Source organism: Nycticebus coucang, chromosome X (genome assembly GCF_027406575.1).
Source record: "Nycticebus coucang isolate mNycCou1 chromosome X, mNycCou1.pri, whole genome shotgun sequence".
In the NCBI taxonomy this organism is placed as follows: domain Eukaryota; kingdom Metazoa; phylum Chordata; class Mammalia; order Primates; family Lorisidae; genus Nycticebus; species Nycticebus coucang.
The window spans coordinates 143690536-143709607 of record NC_069804.1 but is presented as its reverse complement, the minus strand read 5'-3'; the positions used below and the strand labels follow the sequence as shown (position 1 = coordinate 143709607).

The 19072-nt window shown below is 48.1% G+C and overlaps 1 protein-coding gene across 4 annotated transcripts in view; it reads right to left on the bottom strand.

The window, feature by feature from the left end:
* LONRF3 (LON peptidase N-terminal domain and ring finger 3) overlaps nt 1–18297 on the bottom strand; it is a 41431-nt gene extending 23134 nt beyond the window's left edge. The window contains exons 1-6 of one of the 4 annotated variants that reach the window (XM_053580301.1): nt 17313–18297; nt 14606–14724; nt 10874–10996; nt 6858–7013; nt 4556–4823; nt 3467–3557 (exon numbers count right to left, since the gene is read on the bottom strand). In XM_053580301.1, coding sequence (XP_053436276.1) covers nt 3467–3557; nt 4556–4823; nt 6858–7013; nt 10874–10996; nt 14606–14724; nt 17313–18165 — 1610 coding nt within the window. In that variant the 5' untranslated portion in view covers nt 18166–18297. The remainder of the gene's footprint in view (nt 1–3466; nt 3558–4555; nt 4824–6857; nt 7014–10873; nt 10997–14605; nt 14725–17312) is intronic. The other 3 variants (XM_053580302.1, XM_053580303.1, XM_053580304.1) reach the window with 3 other exon arrangements.
* Nucleotides 18298–19072: the final 775 nt, after the last annotated feature.

Genomic DNA, 19072 nt, shown 5'->3' with positions numbered 1-19072 from the left:
TCCTAGAACCAGAATATATAAATGCACGCTCCAATTTGTCTTTCTACCCATACAGCAGCATTGGGACGATTTCATTCTAGCAACTTGCACAAGTGGTATGTATGTCTAGTTTCATGACTCAGTGTATTGTTTGGGACTATCTTTACTCTTACACTCTCTCCCCCAGAGACACAGAAGGGTAATTAGAGAACCTAATGATATTCCTAACAACAACAAAAGGAAGAAAAACACTAAAGAGAGGTGGAAACAGGAGCTATCTCAAGACTGTAACAACTCAATTGAAAGCTTGTGGATGAAATAGCTTTTGTCCATATCTGACAAACCCTGTTGGAAGGGGAACTACATGTTTTTGACCAAGGGCTTCAGTTTTAAGAGCCTCAAGATCAAAAATGCTTTCTAGATTTGCCAGGTTTCTTATCACCACAAACCAGTGAGACTCCAGCCGTAACTTAGCAGCCTATACAATAGCTACCCCACGCAAAGGTGAATTTTTGTTTTGAAGTCTTACTTAAAAACGGGGGAGGGAGCAGGATAAGGGAAATAATGGCTTTTAAACTCAGAGTGAACCAAATACAAGGGGGTCTTATCCTCCTGTTTATTTCTTGGACCAAATTGTGAACCCTTCTTCAAAGCCCCCCTTGAGATCAGGGACAAACAAGATGAAAGGGAGAAAGCAGAGGAAGAGGAACAAAAGAACGTAAACCTCAGGATCCTTCAGCCCTCAGAGAAAACACAAACAGGACGAGTTTCTATGCTTCATTTCCCGTCCCTGGATGTTAGGGGGAGTGTTAAGTAGGATAAATGCAACAAAGACCCGGTCTCTCTGAGCAAGTAAAAGAAAGTCTCTGCTGTAGCTCCCACCATGGGCATAAAGCCAGGGTGGTGGCCCATTTCTCTATGTGGCAAAGGGTTTATCTCCTACCTTGGCTTTGACATGACCCACCTGCCAGTCTGTTGTGAGGGTGTAGGGGAAACAGCGAAAGGGAATTGCGATATAGCTCCTCCCACCCGATCCCAAACAAAGCCCTGATGGTACACAAAGGCTTGCTTGGAGTGAGTCTACATTCCATCTCCTGAACCATTCCTATCAGGTCTGCCCAAGCTTATGAGCAAATCTGATAACTATAATTTTTTTTAAAGATAAATTAAAAATCTACATTTCATTCATCTGACAAGAAAAGCCGTTCGGAATATAAATGCATGTGATTGATATGAGGAGCATATGTGCTTGTAAAGGGCAAGAAAACATCTGAGGAGTCTCTACTGGCTGGACCTCACTGTGTGGTGTACCAAAAGGCTTTTCTTGACATTTTGTCTCTTGGGTCAACCATCTTAACAATTTCCTTTCATTTTCTTTTTTTCTTTTTTTTTTTTTCGAGACACAGCCTCAAGCTATCACCCTGGGTAGAATGCTATGGCATCACAGCTCACAGCAACCTCCAACTCCTGGGCTCAAGCAATTCTCCTGCCTCCGCCTCCCAAGAAGCTGGGACTACAGGTGCCCACCACAACGCCCAGCTTTTTTTTTTTTTTTTTTTTTTTTTTTCAGTTTTTGGCCAGGGCTGGGTTTGAACCCACCACCTCTGGCATATGGGGCTGGCACCTTACTCCTTTGAGCCACAGGGCCGCCCTGGCTATTTTGTTTTTTTTTATTTATTAAATTATAGCTGTGTACATTAATGTGATCATGGGGCACCATACCCTGGTTTCATAGATTGTTTGACACCTTTTCATCACATTGGTTAACATAGCCTTCCTCACATTTTCTTAGTTATTGTGCTAAGACATTACACTTGCACTGCATCTTACACGGGTATATGTGAAACTTAGTAAATGTGGAATGTAAAATTTTTGTTTGTTTGTTTTTTTTAGTTGCAGCTGTCATTGTTGTTTGGCAGGCCCAGGCTGGATTTGAACCTGCCAGCTCAGGTGTATGTGGCTGGCGCCTTAGCCACTTGAGCCACAGGCGCCGAGCCACAATTTCCTTTCCTTTTTTTTTTTCACAATTTCCTTTTCTTTATTCTTTTTGTATTGAGTCATTTGTACATAGATCACGAATACATTTATGCCATTATGGGATTCAATGTGTTGATTATCTTTACAAATTGGAGTACTTACATCCTACTAATCAACATAGCCTTCACCTCATTTACCCAATTACAGCGTTAAGACATTTGTGTTCTACACCTGATAGATCCAATTTGTTTGTATAAAAATTGCTGAGAGAACATCTTAACAATTTTTATACAAATATCTCAGCCTCCTTTTAATGCTCTTTTGGAAAATAGACTATTTAAGAATCTGCTGTAGACCTTGCCCTGGAAATACACACACACACACACACACAAACACAGAGTTCAGGATATTCATAGATCTAAAAGAATCCATACATAGAACCTCCTCAGGGGTTCATAGACCCAAAGTTAAGAAACCTCTGGTCTGGGAGGAAAAGAAATAGTTATCATTTATTGAGTAGTCACTATATGGCAGGCACTATTCTAAGTGTTAAGTAGATTTTCTCAATAAATCATAATAACCCTATGGGGGAGGGATTGCTGTTTCTATTTTACTGATGATAAAACACTGTTGGAGAATGTCACTTGTTCCTGGTCAAACAGCCAGTAAATGACAGAGCCAGAGTTCAAAACCTGGCTTTACACCCCTCTTCTTAGCCACTAAGTCACAGCTGTGAAATGAAACAAATGAAAGTAATTTAAAAAACTTTTATATGGTCACACACCCCATGATCATAGCATCTTTTTCTGGGACTGAGAGGTAGGGGTGTGGATAATTTGCCTCTTCTGAGATCTGAGAAAGTAGAGATGATGCGGCACTTTTAGTTGGAGGGGAAACGCGTGGCCAAGTATCTCATGCCCACTACTAACTCCTACTCATAGCACAACACAAAACAAAAACTAGGCAGGCCCTCTACTGGGCTTCTAAAGAATAGGCTTGTGATATTGACATTAGCCCTTGTGCTTTTGAGTTCTTGATCTAGTAATTGAGATCAGTTCCAGGGTCACACATTTTAATACTTAAATAAGGGCCAGGAAAGTCATGCAAATGTGAGATACAGGCTGGTAGAGGGCAGTGGGGGCGAGGCTTGGCCAACGCAGAGAAAGCATGTCCTGTCTAGAGGCATTCACATTTAATAAAAACAAACCTTATAAGGGCCAAACAAAAGACATATTCAGCCCGCGGGCCCACAGTTTGTGACCTCTGAGGAGACCAAACCCTTCCCACTCTCCAGGTATTTCCAAGTCAGGAGTCAGGAATTCAGGGAATGTAGTCTGTGGGCTGTGGACACAAGCCAGCCCATGTGTGACAATCAACAGTAGTGATTTCCATTTCGTTAGAGCCATGCTTTCATGTGCTAACCAACTAAGCAGTAGGTTACTAGCAGAATGGTCCAGACACGGAAGAGGGGAAAACATCAGGCAGTTAAGTAACAGTACACATCACGTACCTCATACACAGGGCGCATTCAAGATCAGATGCATCGAAAGATCCAAGTGGAATACTGAGAACAGGTTTGGCCTCCTGATCGGTGGGAGGACCTGGGATTTAGAGAGCAATAAATCAGAGTTGGACCAACCTTGGTGTCATAGACGGTACTTCTGAGGCAAAATAACACAATTTATTTTTTAATTTGCCACTCTCACCATCTCCCAGAGAGTTAAGTTAGCAGCCACCTGAGCCATTAAGAATGAGATGCCTTGAAGTAGGCTCTCAGAGGTTTCCAACAGCTCTCAGAGAAAGAAAAGTGCAAGTCAGGGAATGTCCAGGAAGCCTGTGGACTTCATTCAAATGCAACAGACACCTCCATCAACAGCAGAGGCAGCAGCAACTCCACAGACTGAGCCAGGCTTTCAAAGCTGAGGCTCGATCTTGGCCCTGCTAACCTGTCTTGGAAAGACACTAAGCTGTGGCTGCAGCTGCTCTGACGCCTGCCTATGGGGACACAACTGGGAATGCACAGGATAAGGCCTGACCTCACTTCCTTCATTCCACATTCCTAGATGGAGCCTGGGGTAGTGACAGGTTGGTCTGGAAGGAAGTGGCACTTTGACCAATATGGGATGTCATTACTTAATACTATGCTTCACCTGATGCCTTGGCTTTCCATTATAATTAATATCGAGCACTAACAGTGTGCCAGGCCCATGCATGATCTCACAGAAACCTCACAGTAACTCCTGAGGTCATATAGCTAGACAGGCATTCTCAAACTTTTTAAACAGGGGGCAAGTTCACTGTCCCTCAGACCGTTGGAGGGCCGGACTATAATTAAAAAAAAAAAAAAGAAAGAAAGAAAACTATGAACAAATTCCTATGCACACTGCACATATCTTATTTTGAAGTAAAAAAAAAAACAAAACGGGAACAAATATAATCACACGGCTTCATGTGACCAGCGGGCCGCAGTTTGAGGACCCCTGAGCTAGTAGGTGCCTGAGCCTAAAAAGCCCCCAAGTAGAGGGTAAGTAACTTGCATATATATTGGTGAGCCCAGGCATCACATTCGAGCTACATTCTCCCAGGGTAGAGGTAGTACCTTGCTTAGAGGCTTTATTAGGCACCTCCATGTCTTCTCGGGGTTCAGTTGGGCCATGTTTCCTTTTCTTTTCCTGGCATTTGCCGGTCTTGACAGAGGCACCATCTGGAGAGGCGGCATCCTGCTCTTCCTCCTCTCCTTCTTCCAGGACTTTCATGTTGTCTCGTGCACCATCCACCTCTTCCTTAGCAGGGTCTATCGGGCTGCTGTCATCTTCCCTGGCTGCAGCTTCCTCTTGCTTAGAACAGTGTGGGAGCTCCCGATTTTCCTGGATGAAGAAAGGCCCAAATATCAGAACTGACTTGGGACCAATACTGTCCTCTGCTATTCCTCCCCAGAGGGAATGAAGAGAAAACTATATAGCCCGGATCCCACCCCAGATCACTTAGTAACACAGCTCAACCGGGGGGCAGACATATGGCGTATTTCCCATCTCCTGTCCACACAGCATCGGCGACAAAGGCATGCCCAGCTTGGGAGAAGTTAGGAAACTTCCCTAGGCAAGGAAAGAAAGGTGTCTAAAGGGAGAGGCGCCTTGCAATGGCAAAAAGAGGGAATGCAAGGGGTAGCACCAGTCCCCTCCTATCCAGATTATTCTCTAGTGACCAGTTAAGGGAAACCAAGGCATGCAATGAGGGTTGATCCTGTCACTCAATTCTTCCTCTCACCCTCACTGTCATTAACAGCCACCTGCAATCTCCCCACCTCAGCTCCAGAAGGACTTTTGGTAGGGCTTTGGCATAGGTCTGTTCACAGGCCTGCCAAGTCACCCTGTGCTCCAGAGGTGTAAATTACACCTGTCAAATTAATAAGGGACAAACTATTCCTTTTATGAGATTTTGGATGAAAAATCTGAAAAAGACAAAATCATCTGGGAAAAAAAGAAGTCAATCATGTCTCTAGCCTTTTAAAGAATTTTTTTGCCTAGAAGAGAGATATTTGAAAATGGATCCAGAGATAAATCCAATGACATGTTTATGCGAATTTACCTGAAGAACCCCTCTGTATCTACACCCACAGTCCACAGGTCAAAATATTCACCTTGTTGTTTCCCCCCAAAATTGGTAGACAGATGAAAAAGGGGAGCATACAATTGGGAGAAAATAAGGAGGTGAGGAGAAAAAGGATGTGAGTTTTCTGTCTCTAACCTGGAGAGTTCAGGTTTTCTCCAGCACTACAACAATACTACAACCGTGACTTTTCATGAGCCCAAGGCAATGTCCACATGGGAACACACGGCTTTGCAAAGCAAAGTTTGAGTGAAAATCCAATCCCTGCTCCCCAGCTGGCTGACACTGGAAAGCCAGGGCTGCTGTTTTTTCCCCATTTCAGATTGGGCTGCAATTAGAAGTTACTCTGGGCACTTTGGTTCAGTATTAGCATTCTCAATACTGTAATGGCGATCTCAAACAATTATTGAAATCACAAGAGGTATGACTTCAGGAGATAATCTAAACTCTGCCTTTTGAAAAAAATTCAGCCATTACTGGACTTTATTCCTTCTCCAGGGTGGTGGAAGCTGGGAAAATGTGAGTGCCCAGGGCTCACATGTAGAGGAAAAATATGGGGTGCAAAATGGAGAGGAAACTGCTCCCCACAGGTGCCCAGGCATACAGTGCTAAACTCCACACTCAAGTGTGAACCTCTGAGCCCCCACATACTCTCTGCCAGGAAAGCCAGGGCCTGGAGCCCATCTCTCTGTATTCTGTTCCCTGTTTTCAAAGAAGGGCAGAAATACCTGTCTTCCTCACAAGAGTTTCATCTCAACATTTTCCCCAACATCTCTTTCCACTTATCCGCAGCACATATGTATTAGAAACTTATGTGTAAGACATAGTGCAGGAATATGAAATCACCTCCATTCAGGGATCAGATAGAGCTGCCTTTGCACAAGGATCTGTGCTGGTGCTCAAAGGCCAGCAGCCTGATGAACAAAAAGCCAGAGAGGAGAGGTTGTCAGGCCCTCTTCCCAGGCTCCGACCCAAAGCCTATAAACCCATCTTAATCATGTGGTCCAGGGGCAGTGGGCCAATTCCTTTCTAGTTCTATCAAATCTCTCTCTCAAATAGATGTGACTAAGAACTAAAAATAAAATAAACGTAATATATAAACTGGGATCATGCCTGAAATACATAACTTTTTCTTTACAGAGTAACATTCTTAGCAAAGAATACAACCACTAGTGACTCCGTTTCTTCTTTCTCAGGAGCCAAAGTAGGAGAAGTAAGGCTCACTCCCCAAGTTTGCCCACAAAACAGCCAAACGAAGCGTCCCGAGCGAGCCGAGTTGAGTTGAATTTTACCTGTGACAACTTTGGTAGATTATAGTTGGTGCCTTCAGTAGCCATTGACTCTACGTGTTCCTTTAATCTAGGGTGAGGTGCCAACAGCTTCAGGATATCGGGAGAATGTTCGTGAGAATCCCCCGAGACTGATGGTGAAAAGAAACTAAGAAGAAGCTGTGACATAAAACAGAAGACTTCACTACTTAAGTTTCTACAGGTGCTCAGGTGAAGGGGAGAGGGGCAGGAGGGGGCAGGGGCACAGCTTGCAAGGCCAAACTCCGGGGAGGATGCTTTGGAGTAGCATCCCCTAATACACCAGGGCAGGGGTCCTCACTTCATCGTGCATCAGGATCACCAGGCAGCTTATGAAAATCACCGGGAGGTTCCTAACTCCCACTTCCATGTCCCTCCCCTATGTCTGAAGTGCGGCCCGGGAATCTGAATTTTGAGAAGGCACTACATACACATGCCTTTGTTACCTAGCCAAGGTCAAGAGCCACTACACTGGGGCTACCATTCCACAGAAATATCTACAATGGGATTTAAACATCCGTCTAGGAGGAAAGATACAGAGAGGTGAAGTCAGGAGAGAGACATCAGTTGGAGAACCGGGGGTTACCATAACACCCCAGTGAGTAGACGTCTACAAATGTCTCCTAGGTTCCTCGCTGTTTCTTTTCTCTGCCTGCTCATTGTGCTTTCTCTTCCCTCCACTGTCAGTCACCCTTGGATCTTTAATCCCTTCAGAGCAGGGAACCTGAGCACTAAAGTGTTAGGAACAGCAGAACCCAAATTTCCTCCCTCTTCTCCCAGCCTCATCTCCCCCATTTTGGCCTTTACTCTCCAGAGAATGTTAGGTTAAGTTCAAGTACTGGGGGCAGGCAGATTCTGATCTATTGCTGGTTTCCCTTGCAATTGGATAAGCTGGGAGGGTTGAGTGCGAAGAACCAGGAAGGATGTGCAGATCTGCGTTCTAGAGCAGGCTTTACCATTAAGCTGTCCACGTTCTTGCTTCGATTTTCCCCAGTGCCAGCAGGGATTATGAATATGTGGGGCGTGTGTGCAGGTGTGTGTGTGTAGCATAACATGTAATAGAAGACAGGTCACTTAGCTTCTAAAACATGCTCAAGTGTTTACCACCTCACAGCCCCTACAGAGTTTAGAGACCCACTAAAGGATTCTTAACCCGTGGTTCAGGGGACATAGTCAGGGTATTCGTTGACCAGTGGAATTTGACAGAACACCAGGCTCCAGTTTGATTTCTTCTCTGGCTGGCCCCCAGCAGTGTCTTCATGATATCCCCTCAGATGCCAGCACTTGCCATGTAGCCAAACCCTGCTCAGCCTTCAAAGCCCTGTGCAAGTGCTGCCTTCCCTTACTACTCCAGTGTCCCTGCTTTCTCCTGTCCTTTCATGTTCTCTACTGCTCCACAATATAGCATCTTACATGACACCATCTTCTGTTATCTTGCAACTGCACCACAAATGTAAGTCTCTCTAGCCAGACGGCCAGCTTCTGGAGGGGACGTAACAGAGATGCTCAATAAACACTCATGACACCAGATGGAATTGAATTGAGACACTTAATTGCCATCTTGGGGCCCAGGGAGAGGCCTAGCATTCAGACCCGAAGTCCTCAGACAGATCCCTGTGTTTCCTACCAGCTCTAGGAAACCTACTTTCCAGGTATGAGTTGGCAAAGAAGTGAGATGGGGAGGTGCTCACAGTACTTGGGGCCATCAGAGCCGGCTTCCAGAGGTCTCTCCTCCACAGGAGCCCCACTGAGTGGCCCAACAGGACCAACCCACTTCTGAGGCAGCCTCCATGGAATTCTCCCCCAAAGAGCATGATACTGTCCAGCGGTAGCTACACAGCATCCCAAGGTACAAGGATGAAAAGGCAGAGGGTGGCAGGAGGGAGAAGGAAACCAAGGGGGGGAATCAAAGAAAATAAAGCAGAAATAACAGCAGCTCTTTCCTTCTTTGCTTTACTACCTAAGAGCTCTAGGCCATCTCAGTAGCTTTGGAAAACAAAAGTTGGGGTCAACTCTCAATGAGAATAATCATTCCACATAATTGAAAGTCAATTTCCCTTCAATGTCAGCCTTAGAAAGGCCCAAAAAAGCCCAAAGAAGGAAAAAAAATAGAATCTGAGATAAAAATAAACATTTTTTGCATCTTTAACCCTGAAATTGGAATGATCAATAAATAAGCACAACTGAGGTCTCTCAGTGTTCTTAAATGGCTGCCATAACCTCATCACATTTAGTGGAAATTTGCCTCTAAATTCTCACGCTAGCTTCAGAACGCCATAACACCAATTATGGGCATATGCTCGCTTGAATCGCCTGGTATTCATATTAACAAATACAAGATTGTAAGTAAGCTCCTTGGAGACTGAGACTATGGCTTATGCCTCTTTGAGACTCCTGAGCTTCGCAAAATATCTTGCCTTGTTAGGCCATTGGGGAAATGACAACTAGTCTATAACAGTGCCCTGGAAAGAGAAGTCGACCCAACTGATGATTTCAGAACTTCTCAGGCCAAATGGGAAATGCACAAACAGAAGTAAAGAAACCATTCATCCTTGGGCCAGGGACCTGACCCCGTCGGCCAGCCTTTGCACATTCTGTCCTTAAAGTCAAAGTTTTTCTAACGGCCTTTGTCCATTCTGTAACTAGATAATTCCATTGTTACGTTTGACCCAGCCCCCACCAGCGAGTGCTGAGACCCTGGACATGGCCTCCTGGGACAGTAGGATGGTAGAGAAGTTAAGACCAGGTTTTGAAAGACAGAGTTCAGTTTGAATGCTTTCCTACCAATCATTAGCTGCATGGTGTCAGGAAAGTAGCCCGTTTCATCTACACGTGGGGAGGGTTGAAATTATATCCTCCACACGAAGTACCTAGCACAGCGCCTGATGCAGAGGAAATTCTCAACAAATGTTACCTAATCTTTTTATTACTACATATTATTATTACTCATACCATGGACTACACTTGAGATGTGAAGAAGGATCCACAGCTTGGAGCAATTCCGCCCGACCCAGGCTCCTCTCAAGCACACGTCAAGCATACCCAAACCAGTTCAATGCAACTTCTCAAAAAGGAAATCCTCTGTGAGACACAAAATCCAGAGCCCTCCTTCTCCTAGTTCATAGATTTTCCTAAAGCCTTTCTAGAGCCTTCAGAAACCAGATACATCTCTTGTTCACTTTTTTCATCCACTGCTCCGGCAAACCACACTGGGAAAGAAGCCTTGGGGCCTGGTGATAAATAAGAGGCTGGGGCACAAGAAGAGTGGAGATGACTACCGACTGTTAGCACCCAACTTCCCAGCCAATTCACCAGACACCAGGAGGGAAAATTGCAAAACAATGAACAACAAAGCCCCCAAATTGAAGATGTGTGAACTTCACTGTGTACTCAGTATTCCAGGCAATCTTTATTTTGGTTAATAACCACATTCTCCTTGGATGTGAATGACTGTTTGGATTATATTAGATTAACAGTCACTGACTTGCATTTGTGAAATGGTACATTTTATTGCTAACAAAGGAGCTCTGTATATGGCAGGGGAGGTGGGACCACCAACATCCCTTCCCAGGAGCTGGCTGCCCAGCACAGTGAAACTGTGATTCAGCCAAAGAAAAGGTATACAACTGTAGGTAGCCACATGCCCCAGACCAAAAGGCAGAATCTCCTCAATGAGCCTCAATCCCCATGTTAACTTACTTGGTTTTGGTTTTTATCCCACCGATAATCCAGACCCTGAGTCAAAGAAACGAGATCATTTCTCATAGGCTCCTATAAAAACACCGGAACTACTGCCCAATCTAATTGTACCCACCAGGAGGATGGTGTTGCTGAGCAATCAATTAGCACTTGTGTCTCCCTCTCCATCTCTTCTACCCAGGGACTCACCCCACTCAGGACCCCAAATGCCAGGGAAGACAGCACCTTTCACTTCCATCCCTAGAGAAGACAGGGAGGTGAGGGTCCGTTAGGCAGATGGACCTGCTGTCTTTTCAACTCACCCTTTGGGCTTCAGATCGTGCTCTCTTGTTCTTTCCATCAAGGGACACACAATAGAGAAACTCCCTCAGTGCTTCCTCCACCTTGCCTAGGGTGGCTAATGCTTGGGCTTTTCTAAAGTGTGCCTGGAAGAAAACAGTAGCATTCAGCCTCATTCATTCATCATATTAAGGGTGCTACTATTAATAACAATCATTAAATAGTTACTGAGCACTAACTATTGTGTGAAATGTTTTAAAAGGACTCTTTATGTACAGCCATAAAATGTGAGGAACCATTCTGAATTCCTTTTATTTTTTTATTTCTATTTTTTTGCAGTTTTTGGCCGGGGACAGGTATGAACCCACCACTTCCGGTATATGGGGCCGGCGCCCTCCTCCTTGAGCCACAGGCACCGCCCCTGAATTCCTTTTAAAGAGGACAAAACTGTAATTCCCAAATTAACATGCCCAAAGTAACACAGCTGGTAAATTGTGGAACCAGGGTATGAATCCGGGACCGACTGAGAGCAAAGCCCGTATTCTTACCTCTGTACCATGCTACCTTGTCTCTGCCTTTGGTGGAGGCACCACCAAATGTAGTGAGAGCTCCCAAGAGACCACAAACCTGAAAGGCAGTACTGATGCCTGCCTTTGAATCAGTGTGTTAGAGACCTGGTCCTAAGTGGTTTGAGCGAGCATCTAAACTTACTTACTGATTATCGTTCAGAAGGGGCCAAGAGAAGGGACATGACCTTTCCAAGACCTCAAAGGTAATTAGTAACAAAGCTAGAACTAGAACTGTGGTCCTAGGACTCCCAGAATCTCTTTCCCCACAAAGTCGACTGCCCTTCTGAGGGTTAAGCGGGAGTTGCGCAAATGTTTTCGCTCCTGGAGGCTCAGCTCATTTCTGCTCCCTCACCATGTCTCTTAAAAGTACGACGAAGTTTATGGCTCCTTAGGGTTCAAGTCCAACTGTCCTGGAAGAGACACACTAGGTAGAGCAAGGGAACATCCCAGGGAAGCCAAAGAAGATGAAAATAGAAGGGGAAAAAGCTGTCTTCTTTGTGTGCTTTGGCACTGGTGGCCATTTGCAACTTGGCTTGGAGGACATTCCACTTGAGTCATCTGCGCCGCCTCTTAGTACCCACTCCCCACTCCCTTGCCTCCATGGCTGAGCCTAAGTCTACCTGAGTGAAGGAAATGATCCAGGTTGCAACTGCCGGGCACTCCCCTGCCTCTCCTCCTAACAGGACTCTGCAGACCCCAGAGCCCTCAGACTGTGCTGACAAAGCTGCCTTCTCAGACAGTGATCCCGGCTCCAAAACTCTGGGGAGCCTGTCCCCATGTTCCCATCTCCTTCTGGAGCCTAATTGTGGCTGAGACATGGATGCTAATGTCTTCCTTGATGCTCCTCCCAGCAGCGTTTACCAGGGTCTTCTGGAGCAAGGTTTGCATAACATCTCAGCGCAGCTAGAGGGCATTAAGTGTTGGGAGACTGACTGCAGAGGCCTCTGGGATCCCACTAATCATACCACATAGCAGCAACCCGTATGTTCTACCTGCTCAAGGCACCAGCTCACTCCACCTATTGCCAGCTGTACCACCTGTAGCAGCGGTTCTCAACCTGTGGGTCACGACCCACAGGAACTGTATTAAAGGGTCACGCCATTAGGATGGTTGAGAATAACTGACCCACCACTGAGCCCTGGCTGAATAGCTAGAATAGGGCTGCCAGGTGAACCCCTTCCTTTGGGGCATTTCACATAAAAATGGTGGGAAATATGAAAATCATCCTATAAGTTGGTTCTGAAGTATACTAGAACCTCCATAGTTGACCACCATCCTTCTCTGACCACCTCCTTAAGTTGACCTAATTTTCGTACATGCACCAGATGTATGTATCAGTACGGCAGGATTAGTTCCTTATGTTTACCCCCTGTGTATGTTGACCAGTTTGTTACAGTCCCTTGGGTGGTCAAATTACAGAGTTTCTACTGTATATGCATCAACTCAAGTCTTCTCTAAGCCCCTAAGACAAGTTCTCTTGTCACTGCCCCCACCCTTAACCCACCATTTTGGAGAAATGAAACTCATGTTTAATATTTCCACCAACTCTTACTTCACAGAGAAGTCACTTTTCCCATTTCGTCCAAAATGCTCCATTCCTTCTCAGCCCTGATATCAAGGCCCTACACCCTAGGCTTGGAGTGGGAGTGGAAAAGAGTTGCAAGGAAATTCCTCTTACCCCCAGGTGGCTCTGACTTACACTGCCATGAGGCCTAAAATGCCCTCTTCCCCCGAAGCTCCCTTGGGTTAAGACATCGGTGACTTGTATTAAACTGGCAATGTGTTCCTTGGGAAAAAGAACATACTGATCTATCATCACTCATGAAAACCTTTTCATGCATTCACTTGACATTAATGACAGAGTACATTATGCTTTATCTCAAGTTCCTAATTCCTAAAAAATTCTGATAATCCAGTATTTTCATAAGCTTGCTCAAAAGTCATTAGGTGACAAAACCTGACCTAAACTGATGTGAAGTAAAATATTTGTCCCACTTACTGTGAATAGTCGTGTCATTTGGTGCATAAATAGTGTGTTTGATTATGGGGTGGGGGGCTATCCTGAGCTCATTGAAGATATTATCTAATACATGGTCTTTTCAAAATCTAAAACATTCTGATCCCATGAGATTCAGATAAGGGATCATGGACCTGAACTTAGGTAAGTGTTCCCAGGAAGGCATCCTTGGGTTGTGCAGAGAGCACATTACATCAAGACCCACAAACTTTACATAACTTGTAGAATGTCCTCTTGGCCATGTTCACCCTTGATCCTCACTGCAAACAAGGATACTTTGGGTTCAGAGAGTGAAGACACTTTCCCCATGGTCACCTAGCTTGCAAGTATTATAGTAGAGAACAGGCTTAAATTTAATCTTCTAAACAAAATATTGACATGTGGCTGAGGGCCAGTCCCGAGGCCAGGCAGCAATGCAGAAAGTGACACTTTGCATCCTGGCATCCTGAGAGACGCTGAGGCTGTCTTTTTTTTCCACTCCCCAATGTGACCTAAATCCTTGGGGATATCAGCAAGCCAACTGACTATATTAAGGACTTCAAATGGCACAACCATTGTGTGAGTGTGAGGATCTCTTTAAAGAAAGCTGGCTAAGCTCCCAAGGAGACTGGCTGTCAGTAGAAGTCCAAGAAAACCAGGCCAGCAATTCTTCTCCCACCCTCCTCTTTCTAATGTTCCTGGAAAATGATGATGATGATGATTGTGATAGAAAACATATACAATGCTATGTGCCAGGCACTGTTCTAAGTACATAATATATATTAGTTCATGTAATCCTGACAACAACCCTTTCTAGTAGCTGCTTTGAATATCCCCATTTTCCAGATCAGGAGATGAATCACTTAAATGATAAGTCTACACAACTAGCAAAAGTAACAAGGCTGAGAAATAAACCCAGGCAGTCTGGTATTCTGCATTCTGCAGAGTCACAAAGCCAAGGCTGCTCTGCAGGTCATCAGTTGAAGACTGAAATGGGGAAGAATCCAGTCCCTTAAAGACCTGAGTCACCCTTTGCCAAGAGTCCCCCTGACTCTTTTGCAAAGGCTCCTTCTTGCTCTGCTTGAGCTCAAGAGCCCCTACTCGCCCCCCCACCACACAGGAAGGCAACCCTTCCTGCCAAATCCCTTCCACTGTCCAATTCCTTCCCATCTCTCCCATCCCACACTCACCTTAAAACCTGCGGGGCGGAGCTTACATGCTATTTCTGCATCATGTAGTGCATCCTCATGAGACTCCAAGGTGAAATAAATTTGAGACCGGTTACTATAAAGCAGGTGATCATTTGGAGCTGCCAAAATGAGAGGGGGGGGAAACCTTATTAATGGCCCCCAGTACAAACATGTGATAAGCCCTGAGAAAGGGTGGATCTTGAGCAAATAACAAGTTGTCTAGAACTTTTCTACAAAGCATCCAAAGGGTTTTAGCTTTATTTTCAGTCCTTATGGTGCCCAGCCACTCTGGGTGTCAGCTTCCCCAACCACGGGCCCTGTATAGTATCAGCAGTACATGATAGAGATTTTGACATAGAGGAATCCCCAGCACCCTGCTTCATAACAACACATGGCCTGTGCCTGGCAGACAGGTTTTGGAGTGAGGTATCACCAACAAGGAAATAGGCAAAGGAGGAAGGATAAAGGTAACCAGATGTGACCCCTAACTGGACCTCAGGAAGAGACAAATCAAGCTAGTCTTCTAGATGGGGATGACTGGTGACATTAGCAACATCTCTTTCTACAAAGCACAGCACATATGAAGCTTTCCTGAAGAAAATGGAAATACATTCTCAAGGTCCCATCCTCTCATTACAGATGACCACATGTGAATGAGTCTGGACAAGGTTCTGGGAATAAGGTGAAGCTGCCTCTCACCAGCACTCTGAGCCACTAGATGCCAGAGCTGGACAGGCCTTTAAAGATCACCTTATTTGATCAACCCATTCTTCTTATGGGGACAACAAGCCCTATCTGGAGAGAGGGGAAGGTATCCACTGAAGGTCACACAGCGTTCTCATGGTACGTACAATACTTGGAATAATACTGAGACACAGGTCACCTTCCACAACAAAGATACTCTTTGCTGGGGAGGCTCCTTTCCTCTTAGAAGGGTGAAGCTGGTCTCCACATTTTTACCCTGACTACTCTGAGGGCATTGACACAGGTGCAAGAAGAACCTTCAGGGAAAAGTGGTGGCAGCAATAGAGGAGGGGATGGCTGAAAGGAAGGGAACCTATCTTGGAGGTCTGGGTGTAAGTGAGCCCCCCCCATCTCATATTGCCTTGCTTTTCTCCAAGGTCTGAGCTCCAGCTTCTCCTGCTACAACAGGCTTCAGTGGTTTTCTTCCCAGGGGTTGTTTTGAGGGCTTGCTTGGGTCCCTACTACTTGCTCTTAACACATTAGCCAAAGGTTTACAGTTTTTTCTGTAGCACACACCACCTGGGTGGGAGTGCACAGTCTGCCTTGCTCCGGCACAGGAGGGGTGTGTGCAGGAGTCCCCCCCTCTCACTCTGCTGCTAGCCTTGCCCAGTCAGCCCTCGTTCCTCCCGTTCCCCATTACCTGTTGCAAACTTGAGTGGAGATTCAACACGTGGAGTCTCCAACCCACCCCCTCCACCACTGAGCAGAGCCAGGCCCAGGGCACCCTCAGATCCCAGAGCCCCGTCTGCCCCGCCTGCTGCCTCCTCCCTCCATGCTTCCCCAGAGCTCTGGCTGCAGAGCTCTGGCAGCCTGCCAAGGCTCAGCAACACCGGCTGGCGGCTCCTTGGCCACTTCCTGGGTCCAGGCTTGGGAGGGGGGATCAGGAAGAGTGGCTCCCTGAGAAAAGTCAGTGCCCTCGCTCAGCTGAAGGTATGGGACCGCCCATATCGCTCTTGAATCTGGAAAAGTCCACCCAATCCTCCCAGCCAGCACCGGAAAGCGGGACAGAGGCGCGCCCCATTCACAGGCAGTCTACAATCCCCGGGGATCCCCAAGCAGTTGCCAGGCTTGGTCTCCCGCGGGGCTGGTGGAATTAAGGGGTTCGAAGCGAGGGCACAGGCTGTGGGATGGCGGGGAGGGGGGGCACAGAGGGCATCTATTTCAGCCCAGGATCAGGATCGTGTGATAGGAAGCAGTGACAATGAGTCACAGGGCAGCGGGGCGCGAGCGCTCCCCCTCCCCCGTACACGCTCGCGGGATGATTTCCGAGGTGAGCGTGGCCCACTTCGGTTACCTCAGCCGTTACACAATCCCGCCCGCCCGCGCGGAGGAGGGGCCGCCTGGCCCGGGCCGCTCGCGGCCCTTATGCAACCAATGCTCTCCTGACCTAATTCCACACCGGACCCACCCCACAGGGAGCCACGGCCCCGGAAGGGACAACTCCCAGCAGCGGGTGCAGACGCAGGCGCTGACCGGACATTTCCCGCTGGCGAGAGCCTGGAGGACCCCGCGTGAGTGTAGGAAGGGTGTGAAGTTCCTGTCCTGGCAGGGAAGATGCAGGTGTGAGAGGGGACCTGGGCGTGCAGAGGGAGAGGGAGAGACAGAAACAGAGACCATGACACCAAGCAAGATAGAAACAGAGTCACAAAGATGAGAAGAGACAGAGAAAAAGAGATAAACTAGGTGACACTGAAATTCACAAAAACACAAAAGCTAACAGGAGTAGCGAAAAAAATAAAAAGGAACAGAGATAAGACACAGCCAAAGATAGCTAAAGCGGAAAGCAAGTCAGAGTGGGAGTTACAGAGATTCTCCTCCCCTACCCGGCCACGGTCCATGCGTCCCCGCACCCTCCCCTGCCCTGGTCCAAGCCCCATGAATGAACTCCTGCAGAGTTCATTCTCCCTCCCCTTCGCGTCGCCCCCGAGCCCCAGCCCCGGCCCTGGCGGCATGGTGGGCTCACCCAATCTGACTGCCTCATTGTACTTGAGCAGCGCTGCCTCCACCTGGCGCTCGCGGTACAGCTGGTTGCCCTCGTGCCGGAGTCGCGACGCCCGCGAGGGGCCGGGGAATAACTTGCCCAGGAGGCCGCTGAGCACCACGTTGACCCGCAGCGGCGAAGGCGGTGGCGGCGGCGGCGGCGGCGGCGGTGGCGACGCCTGCTGGCCAGCTCGCCGGGCCCCGCGTGCCCGCCCGTTGGCCACAATCAATGCGGAGAGCTTGACCCCGCACAGCGCACAACGACGGTCGGCGGCCCGCCCACGTTCCAGGCACAGTTTACAAAAGGTGTGGCCGCACGACAAAGAGACGGGGTCTGATAGAAACCCATGACACTTCCGGCACTTAAAGCCATCCCACACCTCGGTGGCAGCTGCCGCCCCTGTCTCCTCCGCCGCCACCACGCAGCTTGCCGCGCTACCCCCGTCCGGGGGCGCCAGCTCCGACACCTTGCCTTGGGAGACATTCTCAGCCAGGCAGCGCACCAGCTGCTCCAGCTGCTCTGCCACCAACTGCTGCCGCTCCGAGAGCTGTCTGTACACCTCGAGGGCTTCCCGGAGGCGCCCCCCAGACGCCAAGGCGTCCGCCTGCGTGAGCAGGACTTTGCACTCTGGTGTTGAGGTCCCTGGAGGCTGATCTTGCTCTGGCTCCATCGTCGGGAGCGGTGCAGGGCCTTCTGTAGCCGTCTCTGGGTGGGGGCCTGTGTCTGCGCCGGCTGCAGATGCCACCCGCTCCGCCGGCTCCGCCAGCTCTAAGTTGTTGCTGCTGAGCTCGGCGGCCGGCAAGCTCAGCATCTGTTCAGTCTGAAGTGAATCCATAGGGACACGCTCAAGAAAGAGGCGTCTAGGGAGCAGAGACACGAAGCAAAGAGTGGTGGCCGGGGGAAATCGGGGCTTCCACGGCTCAGGTGCAGCCGAGCACCGATCCCTGCCGCGCCTCCTAGAGCCCCATGCCGGCTGCCCCGCGCCGCCTAATAACTGTCTGGTCTCAGCAAAGTGTTATATAAAATGGCGTCACGTGACGCGCCGCCACGCCGCTCATTGGCCGGCGGCGGGGAAATTGTTACAAAACCAGACAGTTTTGTAACAGTGTTGAGCTTGCTTCTCTGGCTTCGTTTTTCTTGGCTTCTTTTTGAGGTTGTTTGTGTGTACACTCCGCCTTTTTTCCCCATGCAACTTGATTCCTTTTCAGAAGAGGGGAGGAAAAAGGTTAGTGCTCCGTCTGGCTTCTCCGTCTCCAAACCCCACCCCATCCCACCTCCAAACGGGCCAGCAAACAGGTTTCTTCTGCCAGCCGCTAGCTAGCGCCCCCCTCCTTACCCCTTCCAGGAAAGGCCTGTACCTCCAAAGCACTTGGTCCGCGGGGTCTTCTGGGACACCAAAGGCGCTCCCCACCTAGGGAGACTATGATATCTGTGAAGCGAAGCGGATTGAGCGGGACACCTGGGAATGCCCCCCAGCGCCCCAGGCCAAGAACCCTGGGAGTCCCGCCCCGGCTCCTTGCCTTCCCTTGGGAGTCCCCCAAAGCGTAGTTTTCTGAAGGAACTTGGCTTTCAGTGCCAGGAGCGACTCAGAGCAGCGCGTCTGGCGAGCACAAGAGTGGGGCAGCGCTTGCTGGACAGTGAAAGACAACAGGAGAGGATGCACTTGCCGGCTGGGCCCAAGGAGGAGGTGCCCTGCCTGTCCCCCTCTTTACTTCTCTCATCCCCAACGCCAGAACTAGCTC